General features: G+C 42.8%; 2 protein-coding genes across 3 annotated transcripts in view; one reads left to right on the top strand and one right to left on the bottom strand.

Annotated features, from left to right (window-relative positions):
* LOC115109678 (cytoskeleton-associated protein 5-A-like) overlaps positions 1-9,501 on the top strand; it is a 42,072-nt gene extending 32,571 nt beyond the window's left edge. The window contains 6 exon segments of the mRNA XM_029634891.2: positions 189-377; positions 514-642; positions 808-891; positions 1,069-1,231; positions 7,962-8,086; positions 8,337-9,501. Coding sequence (XP_029490751.2) covers positions 189-377; positions 514-642; positions 808-891; positions 1,069-1,231; positions 7,962-8,086; positions 8,337-8,591 — 945 coding nt within the window. The 3' untranslated portion in view covers positions 8,592-9,501.
* A 3,915-nt stretch (positions 9,502-13,416) lies between these two features.
* On the bottom strand, positions 13,417-22,158 carry LOC115109677 (aurora kinase B-like). Of its 2 annotated transcripts, none has more exons than XM_029634889.2 (9): positions 22,036-22,158; positions 21,832-21,870; positions 21,027-21,111; positions 20,856-20,904; positions 20,541-20,732; positions 19,824-19,962; positions 19,398-19,546; positions 17,508-17,682; positions 13,417-14,129 (listed from the first exon to the last, which is right to left on the bottom strand). In XM_029634889.2, the coding sequence occupies exons 1-9, from the start codon at positions 22,042-22,044 to the stop codon at positions 13,956-13,958; spliced, it is 1,011 nt and encodes a 336-aa protein (XP_029490749.1). In that variant the 5' UTR covers positions 22,045-22,158; the 3' UTR covers positions 13,417-13,955. The 2 variants fall into 2 exon arrangements, with proteins under 2 accessions (XP_029490749.1, XP_029490750.1); XM_029634890.2 differs by having other exon boundaries at positions 20,541-20,729.
* Positions 22,159-22,202: the final 44 nt, after the last annotated feature.

The raw sequence follows: 22,202 nt of genomic DNA, 5'->3' as shown, positions 1-22,202 counted from the left end.
ACATGAGCTAGTCAAATGTGTATTCCCTGTTCTTTGGGACATTTTACCTTCTTTAAAAAAAATGTTTAGCTCCTAAAACAAATGATGACCTATTTCCAATCCCAATCATTATGAATAATTATTTTGAGGCTCAATGAACAAATTTGAAATGTAATATATTTAACCCTCGGTTCTCGCTGTCTCTTTAGTGCCTGTGGCGTATGATCCGGTTCCTGCCGGAGACCGTCAACAGCATCAACCTGGACCGCATCCTGTTGGATGTCCACAACTTTATGAAGGTGTTCCCCAAGGAGAAGCTGAAGCAGCTGAAGTCTGACGTGCCCCACAGGACACTCAAGACACTGCTGCACACACTGTGTAAACTCACTGGAGCCAAGGTACGTACTATACATACCCAAAGCTCATTCACATCCAATAGTTGAGTGATTGTTGTCTGTGTTTTTGATTTAAGTAGACCATAGTGAGGCTACTAGGCTTGTTGTTGTTTTGACCCTGTTGCTTTGCCGTGTCTAGATCCTGGACCACATGTCCATGATAGAGAACAAGAATGATTCTGAGCTGGAGGCCCACCTGAGACGAGTGGTCAAACACTCTGGAAACTTCTCTGGCATGAAGTCTGACCGGGGCACAGAGAAAGGCCAGGTGCGTTGTTAACCCAACCTCTAATTACTTGATTTATTTAACCTCATTCAAGTGAATACACTGCTTTTAAAATAGTTGTGGATAACACAAAGTTTTTACAAACATGTCTGTAGTGCAACGTGAGTCCACTTCCATAATAGCCTAATGTGTCCTTGCCGCTTCCAGGATGACAGGATGTCGAAAGCTAAAGTGAGCGATATCCTCTCTGAGATATTCAAGAAGATTGGCTCCAAGGAAAACACAAAAGAGGTGATTATTTTTCTTTATTTCCTTGGTCGTTCATGTAGTCATACCTTAATTTGACGGTGTTGCACCCTCTTGTTAAGGTCGTAATTGTAAAAGATGGTGTTCTCAGTGACTGGCTAAGCTAATTTACAGTACCAATCCAGAATTGTGAGTGAGTTAACTATTTGTTGTTTCCCCCAGGGCCTGACGGAGCTGTATGAGTATAAGCAGAAGTACTCCGACGCTGACCTGGAGCCCTTCCTGAGGAACACGTCTCAGTTCTTTCAGAGCTACGTGGAGAGAGGCCTCCGCGTGATCGAGTCTGAGAGAGAGGGCAAAGGCAGGATCCAGCCTTCTAGCACAGGTACTAAACCCTGAACGATTAAAGGGGAATTCCACTCAAAAGTTTAAATGTCAAGTTTTGTTCTATGCCATCTGATATGACTGTCTACCATGTGTCTAACCCAGAGATTGTACAAATCTGTAGCAGAGTAATAGGAAATGCAATCCTGACATCAGCTCTAGTGCTTTGGTATAAGCCTTGTTAGTATTGTTTGAATTACTATTGAGGATTACTAGTAGCTAACTACTGTATGTACAGTGCATTCGGAAAGTATTCAGACCCCTTCCCTTTTTCCACATTTTGTTACGTTACAGCCTTATTCTAAAATTGATTAAATAATGTTCCTCATCAATCTACACACAATACGCCATAATGACAAATCAAAACAGGTTTTTAGACATTTATGCACATTTATAAAAAATAAATACAGCAATACCTTATTTACGTAAGTATTCAGACACTTTACGATGAGACTCGAAGTTGAGCTCAGGTGCATCCTGTTTCCATTGATCATCCTTGATGTTTCTACAACATGATTAGAGTCCACCTGTGGTAAATTCAATTGATTGGACATGATTTGGAAAGGCACACACCTGTCTACATAAGGTCCCCCAATTGACAGTGCATGTCAAATCAAAAACCAAGCCATGTGCTCAAAGACAGGATTGTGTTGAGGCACAGATCTGGGAAAGGGTACCAAAATATTTCTGCAGCATTGAAGGTCCCCAAGAACACAGTGGCCTCCATCATTCTTAAATGGAAGAAGTGTGTAACCACCAAGACTCTTCCTAGAGCTGGCTGCCCGGCCAAACTGAGCAATAGGGGGAGAAGGGCCTTGGTCAAGAAGGTGACCAAGAACCCAATGGTCACTCTGACAGAAATCCAGAGTTCGTCTGTGGAGATGGTTGTCCTTCTGGCAGGTTCTCCCATCTCTGCAGCACTTCACCAATCAGGCTTTTATGGTAGTGACCAGACTGAAGCCACTCCTCAGTAAAAAGCACATGACAGCTTGGAGTTTGCCAAAAGGCACCTAAAAGGACTCTCGGATCATGAGAAACAAGATTTTCTGGTCTGATGAAACCAAGATTGAACTCTTTGGCCTGAATGCCAAGAGTCACATCTGGAGGAAACCTGGCACCATCACTACGGTGAAGATGGTGGTGGCAGCATCATGCTGTGGGGATGTTTTTAGCCCATCATAGGTAGATGGCTTCTTTCGTATTCCAAAGTCTTGAATGAATGTATTAATTACAGTCATTTACCATTCTCATTCTCGGAGTGGAAACGTTGTTTGCAGAATTCTACAACCTGCTACACTTGTGTGAAAAACAAGTGTTTGAAAACAACATGTTTTCAAAATGCCTCCTGCTGTCCATCACTACTGTAAACCGGGAACTGTAATGAATTAGATGTATTATTATTTTTTGTTTTAAAATGCATATGTTTATTAGGCTACTGTGTAGTCTGACAAAACCAACAGGACAATGAGAATAGGCAACAGAAGCAGGAACAGAATAGGGCTGAGTGACTTTCTCAGTCCTGGCTTTTGTTCAAAATAAGTTAGTGGCAAGAAAAATTATGTGAACCCTTTGGAATTACCAGGAATTCTGCATAAATTGGTCATCAAATGTGATCTGATCTTCATCTAAGTCACAAGCAATAGACACACATAGTGTGCTTAAACTAATAACACACACATTCTTGTATTTTTCTTGTATATATTGAATACATCATTTAAACATTCACAGTGTAGGTTGGGGGAAAGTATGTGAACCCCTAGGCTAATGACTTCTCCTAAAGCTAATTGGAGTCAGGAGTCAGCTAACCTAGACTCCAATCAATGAGATGAGATTGGATATGTTGTTTAGAGCTGCCATGCCCTATAAAAAAAACTCACAAAATTAGAGTTTGCAATTCACAAGAAGCACTGCACTGCCTGATGTGAACCATGCCTCAAACAAAAGAGAGCTCAGAAGACCTAAGATTAAGAATTGTTCACTTCCATAAAGCTGGAAATGGTTACAAAAGTATCTCTAAAAGCCTTGGATGTTCATTAAATCAAATCAAATTTATTTATATAGCCCTTCGTACATCAGCTGATATCTCAAAGTGCTGTACAGAAACCCAGCCTAAAACCCCAAACAGCAAACAATGCAGGTGTAAAAGCACGGTGGCTAGGAAAAACTCCCTAGAAAGGCCAAAACCTAGGAAGAAACCTAGAGAGGAACCAGGCTATGTGGGGTGGCCAGTCCTCTTCTGGCTGTGCCGGGTAGAGATTATAACAGAACATGACCAAGATGTTCAAATGTTCATAAATGACCAGCATGGTCGAATAATAATAAGGCAGAACAGTTAAAACTGGAGCAGCAGCACAGTCAGGTGGACTGGGGACAGCAAGGAGTCATCATGTCAGGTAGTCCTGGGGCACGGTCCTAGGGCTCAGGTCCTCCGAGAGAGAGAAAGAAAGAGAGAATTAGAGAGAGCATATGTGGGGTGGCCAGTCCTCTTCTGGCTGTGCCGGGTGGAGATTATAACAGAACGTGGCCAAGATGTTCAAATGTTCATAAATGACCAGCATGGTTGAATAATAGTAAGGCAGAACAGTTGAAACTGGAGCAGCAGCATGGCCAGGTGGACTGGGGACAGCAAGGAGTCATCATGTCAGGTAGTCCTGGGACATGGTCCTAGGGCCCAGGCCAGTTGAAACTGGAGCAGCAGCATGGCCAGGTGGACTGGGGACAGCAAGGAGTCATCATGTCAGGTAGTCCTGGGGCATGGTCCTAGGGCTCAGGTCCTCCGAGAGAGAGAAAGAAAGAGAGAAGGAGAGAATTAGAGAACGCACACTTAGATTCACACAGGACACCGAATAGGACAGGAGAAGTACTCCAGATATAACAAACTGACCCTAGCCCCCGACACATAAACTAATGCAGCATAAATACTGGAGGCTGAGACAGGAGGGGTCAGGAGACACTGTGGGCCCCATCCGAGGACACCCCCGGACAGGGCCAAACAGGAAGGATATAACCCCACCCACTTTGCCAAAGCACAGCCCCCACACCACTAGAGGGATATCTTCAACCACCAACTTACCATCCTGAGACAAGGCCGAGTATAGCCCACAAAGATCTCCGCCACAGCTCAACCCAAGGGGGGGGCGCCAACCCAGACAGGCCGACCACAACAGTGAATCAACCCACCCAGGTGACGCACCCCCCCCCCAGGGACGGCATGAGAGAGCCCCAGTAAGCCAGTGACTCAGCCCCCGTAACCGGGTAGAGGCAGAGAATCCCAGTGGAAAGAGGGGAATCGGCCAGGCAGAGACAGCAAGGGCGGTTCGTTGCTCCAGAGCCTTTCCGTTCACCTTCCCACTCCTGGGCCAGACTACACTCAATCATATGACCCACTGAAGAGATGAGTCTTCAGTAAAGACTTAAAGGTTGAGACCGAGTTTGCGTCTCTGACATGGGTAGGCAGACCGTTCCATAAAAATGGAGCTCTATAGGAGAAAGCCCTGCCTCCAGCTGTTTGCTTAGAAATTCTAGGGACAAATAGGAGGCCTGCGTCTTGTGACCGTAGCGTCATTAGTCCACAGTAAGACAAATTGTCTATAAATGGAGAAAGTTCACCACGGTTGCTACTCTCCCTAGGAATGGCCGTCTTGCAAAGATGACTGCAAGAGTGCAGAATGCTCAATGAGGTTAAGAAGAATCCTAGAGTGTCAGCTAAAGCCTTACAGAAATCTCTGGAACATGCTAACATCTCTGTTGACAAGTCTATGATACGTAAACACTAAACAAGAATGTTGTTCATGGGAGGACACCACGGAAGAAGCCACTGCTGTCCAAAAAAAACCATTGGAACACAGCACAGGAACACAACACTATGTGTGGAGAAAAAAAGGCACAGCACACCAACATCAAAACCTCATCCCAACTGTAAAGTATAGTGGAGGGAGCATCATGGTTTGGGGCTGCTTTTCTGCCTCAGGGCCTGAACAGCTTGCTATCATCTACGGAGTTTATCAAGACATTTTGCAAGGAGAATGTTAAGCTATCTGTCCGCCAATTGAAGCTCAACAGAAGTTTGGTGACGCAATAGGACAACGACTCAAAATACAGAAGTAAATCAACAATGGAATGGTTCAACAGAAGAAAATACGCCTTCTGGAGGGGCCCAGTCAGAGTCCTGACCTCAACCTGATTTGAGATACTTTTTCTTGCCACTGTATATTATTAAAACGGAGTCTGGTGCTCTCTAATGTGTGGATAGGCCACTGGGAGTAAACGGATACCGGACTGCACTCTGGTCAAAGAGTGATGACAGACACAGAAGCCCAGTCTAGGTGTTTAATGATGAAGCAGAGTATACATGTGGTCTGTGTACAGAGAGAAACCGAATAAAAGAAATAGAACATTACTACAATGTAAATCAAATAAACAATATTACATTAAACACTAATGTCAACCATCTCTATACACAATTGACAAGAGAAATAACACACCATAATTAATCTCAAGAGAATTAACATTAGAGTTTGACCAACTGGTAGGCTAATCACACAATTGTACAGAATGGTAAGAGAACTGGTGAAGTTAACCCACTACATGCACATTTCTTGTAGTTACATATAACAATAGCATCAGGAATATTATGAAAGTGAAATAAGTATTTGTTTTGACTTACATTTGGTCAAAAAAGCGCAAATGAAAACGGTCTGATCTGCACAAAAGCCAAACTAACTAAGAAATACATTTTGTTGGTTGCCATGGTGAATAATCCAATAATAGTTGGTAGGACACATAAAAGGAAATATCAGAGTTTACCGGAATCTCCAAATGAAAATACTGGCAGATCAATAAAATGTCCTTGTAGTTCTAATTCAATTCAGAGGATTCTAAATTAATATCTAAGGGGCTTTTATACAATTTTAAAATGTAGCTTAATTAAATTGATGAATATTGTGGTTTTTCTATTTCCAAAAAAACAAAAATGCATCTTACTGTAGCCGATGTGCTGTGGGCCTAAGGGTTTCCGTTAGGAAGATATGGCACTATACAACGTGTTTCTATTCCAAGAAAGCAAAAGTGCATTTGTTACTGTAGCTGTTTTAGTGTAACTTACTTATTGGCATAAAGGCCTACTTAAATATACAGTACATCAATCAATTAATTTGTGCACGTCATCAAACAGCATACAAGTCATCCATGTCTTTAAATGCAGTCAAGCATTTTAGTTATAAAACTAAATGACAAAGGGAGCATTGATACATTTTTCAATCACGGTTAAAGCAATTGTAATTAAGGGTTTCTGTTAGGAAAATATGGCGCTGTACAACCTGACCGGTCAAGCGGAGGCCTTAGGCTAGTTAGTGAAGAGCAAAATAATCCTTACATTACCAGAAAAATCTGATTGATTTATTAAGACCAGTCCTCATACTGTCATTCAGATATATTTATTCCCACCGCCCCAACAGGTCCACAGACGACATAATCGCCATCACACTGCATACTGCCCTATCCCATCTGGACAAAAATAATACCTATAAGAATGTTGTTCATCGACTACAGCTCAGCATTCAACACCATAGTACCCTCCAACCCCACCCTGTGCAACTGAGTCCTGGACTTTCTGACGGGCCACCCCCAGGTGGTGAAGGTAGGAAACAACATCTCTACTTCACTGACCCTCAACACTGGGGCTCCACAAGACTGTGTGCTCAGCCCTCTCTTGTACTCCCTGTTTACCCACAACTGCGTGGTCATGCAACTCAATCATCAAGTTTGCAGACTACACAACAGTAGTTGGCTTGATAACCAACAACGACGAGACAGCCTACAGGGAGGAGGTGAGCACTCGGAGTGTGGTGTCAGGAAAACAAACTTTCACTCAACGTCAACAAAACAAAGGAGATGACCGTGGACTTCAGGAAAGAGCAGAGAGAGCACCCACCTATCCACGTCGAAGGAACAGCAGTGGAGAAGGTGAAAGTTTTAAGCTCCTGGGCGTACACATCAGACAAACTGAAATGGTCCATCCACACAAACAGTGTGGTGAAGAAGGCGCAACAGCGCCTCTTCAACCTCAGGAGGCTGAAGGAATTTGGCTTGTCACCCAAAACCCTTACAAACTTTTACAGATGCACAATCGAGAGCATGCTGTCGGGCTGTATCATAGCCTGGTACGGCAACTGCACCGCCCTCAACCGCAAGGCTCTCCGCAGGGTGAGCATCACCGGGGGCACACTACCTGCCGTCCATGACACCTACAGCACTTGATGGCACAGGAAAGCCAAAAAGATTATCAAGGACAACAAACTGCCTGTTTACCCCGCTATCATTCAGAAGGCGAGGTCCGTACAGGTGCATCAAAGCTGGGACCAAGAGATAGAAGCTGTTTTTCAACCTCAAGGCCATAAAACTGCTAAACGGCAATCACTAACTTAGAGAGGCTGCCGCCTACATTGAGACCCAATCACTGGACACTTTAATATATGGGCGGCAGGAAACCTAGTGGTTAAAGCGTTAGGCTAGTAACCGAAAGAAGCACAAGCATTTCGCTACACTCGCATTAACATCTGCTAACTGTGTGTATGTGACCAATAAAATGTTATTGGATTAAAGTGGAAAAAGTCAAGGTGTTTGAATACTTGACGAATGCATATTACTGTATATGCATGTGCTGGACTGCTTGAAAAGCGCTTCAGTTGCTGTGACGAGTTCTGTTGAAGTTAAATGTTTCTCTGTTCCAGTGATTCCCCAACATGGCCTAGACTCTGGCTCAGTGCCTCTGAACGGAGAGGAGATGAAACCTGCAGTGTACTACGAGAGATTGAAGATTCTGAGACAGAGACAAGGACTGGAGAACAACTCCAGGGTTAGTTTAATGTCGATCACATTGGTGCCACTCTGCTTACAATTTCACATTCATATGATGATGTAGAAATTGAATACTTGCTGTATTAATGAGTGTCCCCATTATATTATAGCTTGTCATACCCACAGTAATGTAGCATCGTTTCTTGGCTTGCTTACTTTAAATTTGAAAGCTGATCACCTGTTCTCTTTCTCTCCTTCTCTTTCTCGTCCCTCATTTTCTCTTCTCTCTCTCATCTCCATCCTAATAGCAGGCTCAGCTGTTGCAGCAGGAGGAGGGGGACAGTGGACCGATGCGTCCCATCACGTCCCTTCTGTCCAAGCCCTCGGTGGCCTCCTCCACAGACATGCTCCAAAGCAAACTGTCTCAGCTCAAAGAGTCCCGCGAGTCCCACTTCCAGCAGGAGCAGTCCCACTCCCACAGCCCCACTCGATGCTCGTCCCCCTCCGCCAACCTCGACGACCTCAAGAAGAGGCTGGAACGGATAAAGAGCAACCGCCAATAAACGACCCCTGACCCCCAAGCTCATCTCTATACCCAGTCTATCCAATGTGTTAGCCAGCCCCCACCCTCGACCCGATACCCACCCAGCCTTGGCTTTACCCACCCCAAAACCCTGCTCTTATCCTGGCTTTCTTTTTCTGGGTAACCCCCTCTTCTGTGTAAATTAAAAAAGCACCGGTCTCATTGTATAATATTCTGTAAGTGGACAATTTTTTTGTTGAGTATCGTGGCACAATTGTGTATATACTCATGGATGCTAACCACTCAATGCTTTTAAGTGTCAAGTTAGGGTTACAGTGTACAGTTTCCATGTTCAGAATGCTGTAATATGTGTTACTTAATCTAGCTTTTTTTTTTTTTTTTGTAAGGTTTTGAATTTCATAGTCAAACCATGACATGTCTCTTCTCTGGGCCTCCAAGCAGGGTTGGGGTCAATTCCATTTTAATTCAGTTATTTCTGGAAGTAAACAAAAAAACAAATGTTTCCTCATAGAGAAGCATTTAGGAAAATCTGAGTAGGAATTGGAATGTCAGTTTACTTCTGGAATTGACCCCGACCCTGTTTTCAGGCCCTGTCAGTACATACGACTGTTTGCTAAACTTGCTATTTTGCTTTTCCATCTATGAAGTTAAGACTTGTAAAACTTGAAGGTTGATTCTGTTCTCGAAGTAAAGCAAGGAGCATGGCATGAAGTAATTGTTTTTGTAATAAAGTTTGCATTACTAAAATATGTTTAAGTCATTGGTTTAATAATACTCCCATCTTGCGTACTGTAGCAGAATGTTGATAATTCTGATGCATTGTTTTTGTATTTAATTCAAATGGAAGTAGTCTTAAATTGTTGCTCTTATGGGTTTTAAGTGTATAATCGATAGTGAAATGGCAATAAAGTTTTTTTTTTAACAAACTACCTAATGTGTATACGTTTTGCAGTTTATTCTTGCTCGATTGAACACATCACTGCACCACATGTTGAGTGATATACATTTATATTAACGCATTTCAGAACTTCAGCTCATTGGTTCATAAGTTACAATAAAGGCAAATATACATAAATTGCATTTGTGTACATAAATCTACAATCTGCGGTAGTGTCTCAATGATAAAGTCCCGAAAGGACACAACATTTTAGACATCTGACAAGCTATTTTTCTATTCCATGCAATATTCTAAAAAGGCCAATGGATAATGGAAGATGTGGCATACACATGCAGGAAAACATTGATCAAATTGAACATTTAATGGCAGTATATCAAGCTTTCCACAGATTTCTGTCTTCAAATCTTTAAGCCAAAGAGCGTAGAAAACGTGTTTCCAGACTGGAAGCCTGGCCCCTCAGGCATGTCTTTTTTTGTTGTGGTATGCAGCAGTACTTACAGCTGTGCTGACATGACAACTGGGTCTGATTTCCAAACAGAAAGCTATGAAGAAAGCTATGAAGAGTCATGTAAACTGTTCTGCTACGCAAATTGATTTTGTCCCCCCACACCAAACGTGATCACAACACGCAGGTTGAAATATAAAAACAAACTCTGAACCAATTATATTAATTTGTGGACAGGTTGAAAAGCATTAAACATTTATGGCAATCGAGCTAGCTAGTTTGCAGTTGCTAGCTAATTTGTCCTATTTAGCTAGCTTGCTGTTGCTAGCAAATTTTCACATAAAATGGTGCATTTAAGTTTGTGTGTGTCTTAGCGTGTGTGATGTAGGTGACCCTGACATAACAGATAGGTTATTTACATAGCAATTCAATCTACAATGTTGTTACTACAGGTGTTGATATATACCTACAGCATAGCTAATACACACTTAATGTAAAGTGTGTTCAATGTTTCCTCAAGGTCACGCAGCCATTTGAACTACTTGGGATGAACCTTATCGGCAAACTGAAACAAACAGACAGCGGACACCAGTATATCTGTGTTATGATTGACTACCTCACTAAATGGCCACAGGCATAACCCCCCCCACACACACAAAGTCTGCTAAGGAGGTCACAGACTGCATAATCACATTTTTCTGTCAGTTTGAGGCACCCAAACGTATACTCACAGACCAAGGGAAGGAGTTTGTCAATGAAGTAAATAGTAACTGTGTTACTCAACTTTAATATTTATTTAAATGTCTTCAGCTTTCTAAAAGTTTTTTCCCCTTTTATAATAAAAGATCAACAAAAACCGTACCATCCCCAGATTAATGGATTGGTAGAAAGGATGAACGGGACAATACAGAGGTATAAGCAACATCTGTAGACTGAGTTCATCAACTGCAATGTTATTTTAAAAAATCACATTCTAAGAATAACTTGATTTACCTTCATTGTCTTTCTTTTTTTCTGCCAGACCATCAATGCCTACATGTTCCATCTGGTGTGGAATTTTAACAGCCAGTCAACCAAGCAAGCTTTCTACATTGTGATGTGGACAATAACGAGGAAAAGACTAACTGGGTAATTGCTTGTTCACTTCTAAAGGCACATTTTTACAAGTACGAATTTGTATAAGCAGTAATATTTCTAGAGGTAGTATTATCTGCTTTGTCTGATAATTAAATAATTGTAATTCAAGAAGATGTATTTAAATGTTTAAAATATCTTAACATTTTTCAGCATACATTTCAGAGTGGTTGTGATCACGCTGCCCACGATGGTTCCACCAGTCCTGTATGAAAACCATCCCATCATTGGAGGATTACTTCTGCGCTGCCTGTCAGGACTAGGTTAGGCTTGAGTTCAAGGCAACGGCATCACCTGAAATCTTTCCATAAAAAGTGGACTAAATGTTCAGTCGAGCTGTTGTAGCTTTCCAGTATTTGTTTGTTATTTGTCTTTTTATATTTGATTTGTCATTTTATATCTTATTGTGCAATGATCAAAATTTGTATTTCCTATTTAATGTTTATTAACTAACTTAACTTCCTGTGATGTTTTTATGTTACTGTGTGATAATATGTGTATTATCTTAAACATTACAATATGTTTCTAAAATAAGTGTTTATGTTTCTTTATACTCTACTTTTGCTTTCTGTAGCAGTACCAAGAGAAGAGAGAGGGGGGGATTTCAGCAGGCAAGAAAATAGCCTTGCCGAAATCCTCCCCTCCCCCCTTCTAATTTACTTCATTTTGTGGCTAGAGTCAAATCATTTCTGTGGCACACACTACTGGTCAACATGAGCTACCAAAATGTTTCAGATAGGAGGGGATTTCGGCAGGCAAGAAAATAGCTTTGCCAAAATACCCCCCTTCTAATATCCTTAATTTTGTGTCCAGATTCAAATACTTTCTGTGGCACACATCAAAGTCAAATACTTTCTGTGGCACACATCAGAGTCAAATACTTTCTATAGAACAAACTTCACATCAGGATAGGCAATAATATAGAATTGAGTGCGTGTACGCGTTCACGCGAAGGGGGGGGTTCTGGCAGGGGAGAGGTTTTCGGCACAACACCGGCTCTACGGGGTGGCAAAGCCAGGTATGGATCCCCAGCTAGAATTTGTGCCCACCCCCAGTTTTGTTTCCCATAAACATAACAATTGGTATATTAATTACCATGCCTGGTGGCCAATGGGCTTGCCAGTAGCGCAGACCGGGACAAAGGCTATATGCCGGTGTGTGCTCATGATCTGAAGATCATGGGTAACATCACAACCAGCACCTGCACCTCCGTTACCCCAGCCCCTAGCGCCTGACGACGTTGGTGTTGGAGGAAGGAGCCAGCGCAGGCTTGTCTTGACATTTACCTGAGCCTCATTTTAAGTGGGAGAAAGCAGGGCTTTTGTAACGCCTGCTTGAAGGTCTGCATTTGGTTGTGGTGCACGCTATGTCTGAGGAACCTGAGAGAGGACTTTTTCAGTGTGTGTAGCTCCCTGTATAATACATTTAGGAAGCCCATGGTGGCGGCACAGTACACTGGGGGAAAAACTGAAAATACTTCTTGATCAGCGATGAACTGGCCACCTCGCCACTGTCAGTCATGAAATCAAGTCCCATCACAGATGCTCGGTGAAATTTTCTCATGCATATGGCACAGATGTGAGATTTGACCTACCTTCAAACTCTGTGCATCTTTGCTTGACATCATTGGAAAATCAAAAGAAATCAGCCAAGATCTCAGAAAAATAATTGTAGACATCCACAAGTCTGGTTCATCCTCGGGAGCAATTTCCAAACATCTGACTGTACCAGTCATCTGAACAAACAATAGTTTGTATAAACACCATGGGACCACGCAGCTGTCATACCGCTCAGGAAGGAGATGGGTTCTTTCTCCTAGAGATGAACGTACTTGGTGCGAAAAGGGGCACCGGTGTCGAGGTAATATGTACATGTAGGTAGTTATTAAAGGGACTATGCATAGATAAGAGCAGCGGCAGCGTGGGGGGGGATGCAAATAGTTGTGTCGTCAGCAAACGTAATGAAGGTGTTGGGTGTAGTGTTTAGCAAGTCGCGGGTGATTAAGGGAGTAAAGCGTGGCAGACGTGTTGATGCCTACCCTTACCACCTCTGGGCGGTCCCGTCAGGAAGTCCAGGACCCAGTTGCAGAGGAGGTTCTCACATAGGTGTTCCTTTTGTCCAGATGGGAAAGGGCAGTGTGATTGATTCATCTTTGGATCTGTTGGAGCGGTATGCGAGTTGGAGTGGGTCTAGGGTATCCGGGAGGATGCTGTTGATGTGATCCATGACCAGCCTTTCCAAGGTGGTAAGATATGCATTTTGGCAGGTAAAATTGCACAACTTCAATTAATCCTTGCCACACTTTTGCACCATCTCAAACACTGACTTCAAGGTATTTCTTTGTGGCGCAAACATCAGGCAGGAGAGTTTAAGGTTCCCTCACAGTTGGGATGATTTTTATTTCAAAACAGTTGCACAAGGACATTTCAGATACATAAACTTTGCTTGTAGATGCAGTTATACACACATGCTGTACAAAAACTGAAAAGACTTTAGTTAGTAGACAGACATCCTCTTCTTGAAATCCATTTAAGAATTATAAAGGAATCATCCTTATTCTCAATGGCCTTCCTCATTTCTACCAGTAGAGAGCAGCCTTAACCTGTTCTTGGTGTAAATTGAAATAGAAATGACAGTAATCTAGTTGAGGTTTTCCCAAACTGCCCCCCCCCCCCCCAAACCTCTCAGATCTTAGAAACCAGAGAAATTAGAAGTTAAAAGACTACTCTAAACCCTGTGGATGAAGATTGCCCGGGTAACAAAAAGTGTGAAACCCTTGAATGTGGAGAAGGAAAAAAAGAAAAACATATCACCATAGTCCCTCCCAATCAGCAGTGCAAGACATAGTCCCCCACTCAGGTAGATGGCAGACTGGAACCGTGAATAGATGTGTCTCTTTGGTGCTTTTAGGGTTTCTTGAGAGGAAAGGCAGGAGGTAGGACCCGCCGTGAGTTGTTTTTCACCCATGGGTGGTCAATTACATCCCGCAGCGGCAGCCGCTTGGAGGGGCTGTGGCGGAGCAGCTTAGAGATCAGGTCCCTAGCCCCGTCGGACACCACTTTGGGGAACTGCAGGTCCACCTGAGACATTGAGGAGATGTCCTTAATCACTGTTCATACCTATGCATTGGTTACTGGATGAATTGATCAATCATTCTCTGAATAAATTACAACTAGGTTGCATAAAAGCATTTTCTATATAGCAGATACTTAAAAAAGGTGCTATGCATTTTTTGTGGTGGAATTTTTGCATTGTAATTTCAGAGAATGTCAATCTCTGGCACTAACAGGGGAATGGTGTTTCATAGTATAACATATCCTCCAGTGTTGTGACTGGCGGTGATATTCGGCTATTGATTTCTCTCAAGGTATCGGTTGTCAAACTGGGAAAGCTGTTCTGACTATGTGGCTGTTTCCCCTAGTGGAAATTGCTGTCATTTCCTGTTTGCTAAATTGCTAGTGTAGGAATCATTGTACCATTAAATATCTTTCACACATACACTTTAAGTTGGTGTCAATATTAGGTTTTTCAACCACTCCACACATTTCTTGTTAAGAAACTATAGTTTTGGAAAGATGGTTAGGACATCTACTTTGTGCATGACAACTCATTTTTCCAACAATTGTTTACAGACATTATTTCACTTCTAATAATGCACTGTACCACAATTCCAGTGGGTCAGAAGATTACATACACTAAGTTGACTGCCTTTAAAGAGCTTGGAAAATTCCCCAGAAATGTTGTCATGGCTTTAGAAGCTTCCGTTAGGCTAATTGGCATAATTTGAGTCAATTGGAGGTGTACCTGTGGATGTATTTCAAGGCCTACCTTCAAACTCTGTGCATCTTTGCTTGACATCATGGGAAAATCAAAAGAAATCAGCCAAGATCTCAGAAAAAATATGTAGACCTTCACAAGTTTGGTTCATCCTTGGGAGCAATTGCCAAACGCCTGAAGGTACCACATTCATCTGAACAAACAATAGTATGCAAGTACAAACACTATGGTACCACGCAGCTGTCATACCGCTCAGGAAGGAGATGGGTTCTGTCTCCTAGAGATGAACGTACTTGGTGTGAAAAGTGCAAATCAATCCCAGAACAGCAAAGGACCTTGTGAAGATGCTGGAGGAAACAGGTACAAAAGTATCTATATCCACATAACCCGAAAGGCCGCTCAGCACGGAAGAAACCAATGCTTCAAAACCACCATAAAAAAAGGCCAGACTACGGTTTGCAACTGCACATGGGGACAAAGATCATACTTTCTGGTGAAATATCCTCTGGTCTGATGAAACAAAAATAGAATTGTTTGGCCATAATGACCATTGTTATGTTTGGAGGAAAATGGGGGGTGCTTGCAAGCTGAAGAACACCATCCCAACCGTGAAGCATGGGGGGTGGCAGCATCATGTGGTGGGGGTGCTTTGCTGCAGGAGGGACTGGTGCACTTCAAAATAGATGGCATCACAAGGAAGGAAAATTGTGGATATATTGAAGCAACGTCGAGACAGCCAGGAAGTCAAAGCTTGGTCGCAAATGTGTCTTCCAAATGGACAATGACCCCAAGCATACTTCCAAAGTTGTGGCAAAATGGCTTAAGGACAACAAATTTAAGGTATTGGAGTGGCCACCACAAAGCCCTGACCTCAATCCCATAGACGATTTGTGGGCAGAACTGAAAAAGCGTTTGCGAGCAAGGTCTACAAAACTGACTCAAGTTACACCAGCTCTGTCAGGAGGAATGGGCCAAAATTCACCCAACTTATTGTGGGAAGCTTGTGGAAGGCTACTCGAAACGTTTGACCCAAGTTAAACAATTTAAAGGCAATGCTACCAAATACTAATTGAGTGCATTTAAAACAACTGACCCACTGGGAATGTGATTAAGAAATAAAAAGCTGAAATAAGTCACTTATTCTGACATTTCAGTCTTAAAATAAAGTGGTGATCCTAACTGACCTAAAACAGGGGACTTTTACTAGGATTAAAATGTCAGGAACTGTGAAAAACTGAGTTTAAATGTATGGCTATGGTGTATGTAAACAGAAATGCAGCCCCAAACTTGCAAAGAGCCTCCACCATGAGTCACTTACCTGCAGGCACTCATTCGTGTACCGCTGTCCAGCCCTTTGGCTGTAGCAGAAGGCAGTTTATTTGCTGAACGGTTTCAAATGGACTCATCAGGCAAGAGCACCTGTTGCCATTTTTCTGCATCCCGTGCCTGTGTTTTCGTGCATAATTGAGTCAATTGGCCTCGTTTCCACATTGGAGGTATGGCTTTTTGGCCGCATGTCTTCCATGGAGGCCACTTCTGACCAGACTTCTCTGGACAGTAGATGGGTGTACAAGGGTCCCACGGTTTTCTGTCAATTCTGAGCTGATGGCACTGCTGGACATCTTCTGATTGAGAAGGGAAGTAAGCATGAGGTCTCATCTGCTGCAGTAAGTTTCCTTGGCCGACCACTGTGTCTACGGCCCTCAACGTTGCCGGTTTCCTTTGTGCTTCTTCAAAAGAGCTAGGACGTCACATCTGGAAAGCCTCGTCTGCCTTGAAATTTCTGCCTGGGAGAGACCTTGCCGATAAACTACCTTGTGTCTTGTTGCTGGGCTCAGTCTTGCCGTGGTGTATGATTTTTGACAGTAATCCGTCTACAGCAACCTCACCTTGTTAGCAGAGTTTGGCTGTTCCTCAACCAGTTTTATTCCTCCTACACAGCCGTTTCTGTTAATGATCGTGTTTCAACCTACATATTGAATTGATGATCATTAGCAACGGTTTGGTATAATTGTTTAAATCATACGCCTGACAATATGCCTACAAAATCCCCGACTTTGTGCGAGTGTACCTAGAAGAATTTATGCTGTTTTGAAGGCAAAGGGTGGTCACACCAAATATGGATTTGATTTAGATTTCTGTTCACCCACTGCATTTAGTTAATTGATTAATATCATCCATGTCTATTTTTGGTCCACCAGTGTCAAACAGCAGTAAAAACTATATTTTATGTTAATGAAAAATATATGGTCATAAAGATTTAGACCGCTAAAGGCCCTGAAGCTTCTGTGCATGATTCTTTACGCAGTCTCTGCTCTACTTGTAGAGAACAGGCTACTCTATGGTTGCTCGCGGCACATCAGTCAAAACCCTGTAGGCTACTTCAAAAACACCAACGCAAGATCTAAATGCATATATATATCCCCACGAAATCGAGTAAGATCAAATGGTTGGTATGCAGATGCTGCATGGACTAGTCACCGGTAAAACTTAAATTAGCATTCACGATTGACAGTGAGAAATGTGATGGCAGGTTCTTGACAGAGTAGAGCAGAGATTGTGTGCAAAGTAGAGAATCTCGCACAGAAGCGTCGGGATCTTTAGCTGTTAGGAAGAGGGGCCCGGAAAAGTCAGATCCGCAGCCTCTGCCAACAAGTTAACGACCATCTAAAAATACAAACCTTTGTGATGCGCTTGTACGTTTCAGAGTTGCTGGCGGTTTCAAAAGGGGGGTTTCCAACTAGGCACTCATAGCAGAGCACCCCGATGCACCACAAGTCCACCTTCTCATCGTGGGGCTTTCCCTCAATCATCTCTGGTGGCAGGTAGTCCAGTGTTCCACACATTGTATGGCGCCTAGAGGGGCAAGTCAACAAATAACATAAGTGATAGGGTTTTTAGACTGACCCATATGTACAAAATAGACTGTCAAGATGAAGAGGAAGGAAAAACATGTCTCAGTGAATTAATGAATACAAAGGCTGACCCTAATTATTTGACTGGTTGATGTTGGTGGAGGAAGATTGTTTTGTCAGGCAGTAGCAAATATATAAACACTGCAAAAAAGAAAAGAAAAAGGGGGGCCATTTTTCAGGACCCCATCTTTCAAACACAATTCTTAAAAATCCAAATAACTTCAGATATTCATTGTAAAGGGTTTAAACACTGTTTCCCATGCTTGTTCAATGAACCATAAACAATGTACATGCATCTGTGGAAAGGTTATTAAGACACAGATGGTAGGAAATTAAGGTCAGCTATGAAAACTTAGGACACTAAAGAGGCCTTTCTACTGACTCTGAAAAACACCAAAAGGAAAGAGGCCCAGGGTCCCTGCTCATCTGCGTGAACGTGCATTTGGTATGCTGTAAGGAGGCATGAAGACTGCAGATGTGGCCAGGGAAATACATTGAAATGTCCGTACTATGAGACGCCTAAGACAGCGCTACAGGAAGGACAGCTGATCGTCCTCGCAGTGGCAGACCCTGCAAGGGAACTGCCCTAGTTGCATCAGGAAAGCACAATCCCCCCCATCAGTACTCAGACTGTCCACAATAGGCTGAGAGAGGCTGGACTGAGGGCTTGTAGGCCTGAGGGCTTGTAGGCCTGTTGTAAAGCAGGTCCTCACCAGACATCACCGGCAACAACGTCACCTATGGGCACAAACCCACCGTCGCTGGACCAGACAGGACTGGTAAAAAGTGCTCTTCACTGATAAGTCAAGTCAAGGTTGTGTCTCAACAGGGGTGATGGTCGGAGTCGCGTTTATCGTCGAAGGAATGAGCGTTACACCGAGGTGGAGGGTCCGTTATGGTCTGGGGCGGTGTGTCACAGCATCATCGGACTGAGCTTGTCGTCATTGCAGGCAATCTCAATGCTGTGCGTTACAGGGAAGACACCCCCCCCCCCCCTAGAAACGTCCGGGAACTTGCAGGTGCCTTGGAGGAAGAGTGGGGTAACATCTCACAGCACGAACTGGCAAATCTGGTGCAGCCCATGAGGAGATGCACTGCAGTACTTAATGCAACTGGTGGCCACACCAGATACTGACTGTTATTTTGGACCCCCCCCATTGTTCAGGGACACATTATTCCATTTCTGTTAGTCGTATGTCTGTGGAACTTGTTCAGTTTGTCTGTTTTTGAATCTGTTCATAGAAATATTTACTTGTTAAGTTTGCTGAAAATAAACACAGTTGACAGTGAGGGCTTTTTGTTGTTGCCGAGTTTAGTTGATTTTTATTACAAACAGTTTGTCTATAGAAAAATACACATTTTAAAAGTGGCAAATCAAGACGACTTTCAGTCGACCAAGATTTGTCGGGGACAGCCATATTGAGTACGGTCACATTCAGTTTGTTTTGCTGGGATCCGTTTGAGTAAGACGAGGCTAAGAATCACATCACTAATCGCTTGATCACATAATGAGTAGGTATTTGGAACACAAGGTGATTTGTCGATTAGCAATTCTGCGCAATCTGCCTACAACATAAAACACACATTGTACCAAAAGTAAATGCTGTGAAGGCAAACATATTAGGCTGGAGAGGGTTCTGTTCAGGGTTCCCTCACCTTAGGGATGGTGCGTGGACAGACCAGCCAAAGTCTGCTATCTTCAGCTCCCCCCGGAATCCCAGCAGCAGGTTCTCAGGCTTGATGTCCCGATGGATCACCTTTCTCTCATGGCAGTACAACAGCGCATCAGACAACTCCTCCATGTACTGACAAAGAACATTTGACACATATTTGATTATTACAATGGATTTAAAATGCTAAGAAAGTCATGTCAGCCTCATGAATCTACCTGCCAAAACTAGTCCATTGTAGGAATATTCATATCAAGTTAATTATTTTAGCATCTATAAACCAAAAATCACCTTTCAGTTACAAAATGTTATGATTGGAGGGGTTCTTGGGCAAATACAGAGTGAAATAAAACAAAGGATTAGTCAGAATAGATTCATTATAAATAGCCCGCAACACTGATCCCTGTCTTACTGTAGCAGTGCGCTGGTCATCAAAGCGACCACATTTCTGCAGCTCTTTGTACATCTCCCCCCGCGGCGCATACTCCAGGATCAGGAAGACCCTGGTGCGGTCATGAAAGTAGTTGTAGAAGTGCAGGATGTTGGGGTGTCTAAAGGAGGGCGGAGACAGCAAGGATTTAATCTCAGTTTTCCCATAATCGGAACAATTAACACAATGAACTAAAGGAATTTATGGTCCGTTTCAAAAGTGAACCAAATTAAGTACATTGCATTATATTGGTTAGGGCTTGGATGCGCTTTTTTTCTTCCATGGCAAAAATGAAAACACAAAGCAGACTACACATGTAAAATAGTGTGCTGTAGCTCGGAAAATAAATTAGACTCTGGATGACAACATAATGATTTGTTTGTTTGTTTCCAACATCAGGGCCGTTTTCCTAAAGAAGTTAAATCCCCTTCTTGTTTTGTTTCCTTGCCACAATACTAACGAGAATCACAATACTGGTATTGTTCCAGACATAATGTTGGTGGTAATCAACATGCCACAACATTGACTGCAGAAACACAATAGTAAGGCAACATCAACCCATATCTCTACATTCAAAAGAGCTGGTTTTCCACAAAATATCAATTGAAAATACATTTCATTACAGTATTATGTTTCAATCTGTGACTCAGAAACCACCCCTTTAAAAATGTAATAAAAGTCTAAATCAAAACTATTGACCTAAGGTGGGACTGAATCTCAATCTCCCTCCTGAGCTGGTGCTCCACACCCTCTTTCTCCATCTGAGACTTGAAGAGCACCTTCAGCGCCACGATGAAGTCCAGCTTCTTATCCCGGGCCAAGTAAACGTTCCCAAACTTGCCTTTTCCGAGTGGCCGCCCAATGTCAAAGTCATTGATGGTGAATTTCCTGCTTAAAAGAAACAGAAGTTGCTAAGCCACAACTTGAATGTACAAATATATTACATAAGAATATAGGTATTTTAGACTAAAAACATTTAGTGTCAGGTGATGTATTGTTTGATAGAATATTTACTTTGCTAGAGCTGCACTGGATGAAGACCTGGCAAGCTCTCTCCCAGGACCTAAGGAGATGGGGATTCAGAATGTTGCAACAGAAGTGGTGGTGTATTATATTGTGGTGTGATGTGGCATCTGAAAAGTTATAGAAACACCGCAGGCAAAAATAGTAGCTACAGAAATGTACCTGTAATTTCTTTTTTCTCTGTAGCGTCTGGCGCAGAGGGCATCTGAACTCGCTGAGGACCCAAAGAAACCATTGGAGTTGCCATCTATCGTATAGAAAAAAAGATCCTAGATTAAACCCAATTGCCTCCAACTCCCCAGTACTGGTACAACGTTCTGAATTGTCATTTGAATGTAATAAATTCATTCAAATGGTAGCTAACTAGCTAGACAGATAAAACGGACATTAGCGTTAACTAGCCAACATTATTTGCTAGTTACGTTAACGTAACGTCCTCCGCTCCCTCCACTGGCTTCCAGTTGAAGCTCGCATCCGCTACAAGACCATGGTGCTTGCCTACGGAGCTGTGAGGGGAACGGCACCTCAGTACCTCCAGGCTCTGATCAGGCCCTACACCCAAACAAAACTGCGTTCATCCACCTCTGGCCTGCTCGCCTCCCTACCACTGAGGAAGTTCAGCCCAGTCAAAACTTTCGCTGCTCTGGCCCCCAATGGTGGAACAAACTCCTCACGACGCCAGGACAGCGGAGTCAATCAACCTTCCGGAGACACCTGAAACCCCACCTCTTTAGATACCTAGGAAGGATAAAGTAATCCCTCTCACCCCCTCCCCTGAAAAGATTTAGATGCACTACTGTTCCACTGGAATAAGGTGAATGCACCAATTTGTAAGTCGCTCTGGATAAGAGCGTCTGCTAAATGACTTAAATGTAATGTAAATGTAACGTTAGACACAACGCGCTCAAATTTCAGATGGAAAGGATGGAAGCAAAAATAGAGAAAACATATTTGTAGCAAAACCTACCGGTCTATGTAGCCCTTTAGGATCACAATTCTCCTTATTCTGCAAAGAGATTTAATAGTTTATCAAGTACTTCAAGTTAGCTCCACCATTGAGCTAATTTTAGCTAGCCAACGCCATTCTCAAACAACGCTGGATAGCTAGCTATTAGCGAGAGACAACAGCAATGTGGGAAGAACCTTGATAAATGAACAATTAAACTCGTACCTGCATCATACTGATGTATGTGACATAAAGCAAAAAGTTATTACGATAATTCTGAACGCAAACGTTACACTGTCGTCTGCTTCGACTGCCAATGTTTTAAAGATTGTGTTGTCGTGTGTGATTGGCTACCAAATGTATAACTCCTTGTCGATTGGTCAGATCAGCAG

The sequence above is a fragment of the Oncorhynchus nerka genome, linkage group LG25, assembly GCF_034236695.1.
Source record: "Oncorhynchus nerka isolate Pitt River linkage group LG25, Oner_Uvic_2.0, whole genome shotgun sequence".
NCBI lineage: Eukaryota > Metazoa > Chordata > Actinopteri > Salmoniformes > Salmonidae > Oncorhynchus > Oncorhynchus nerka.
This window is presented reverse-complemented; position numbering and strand designations above follow the sequence as displayed.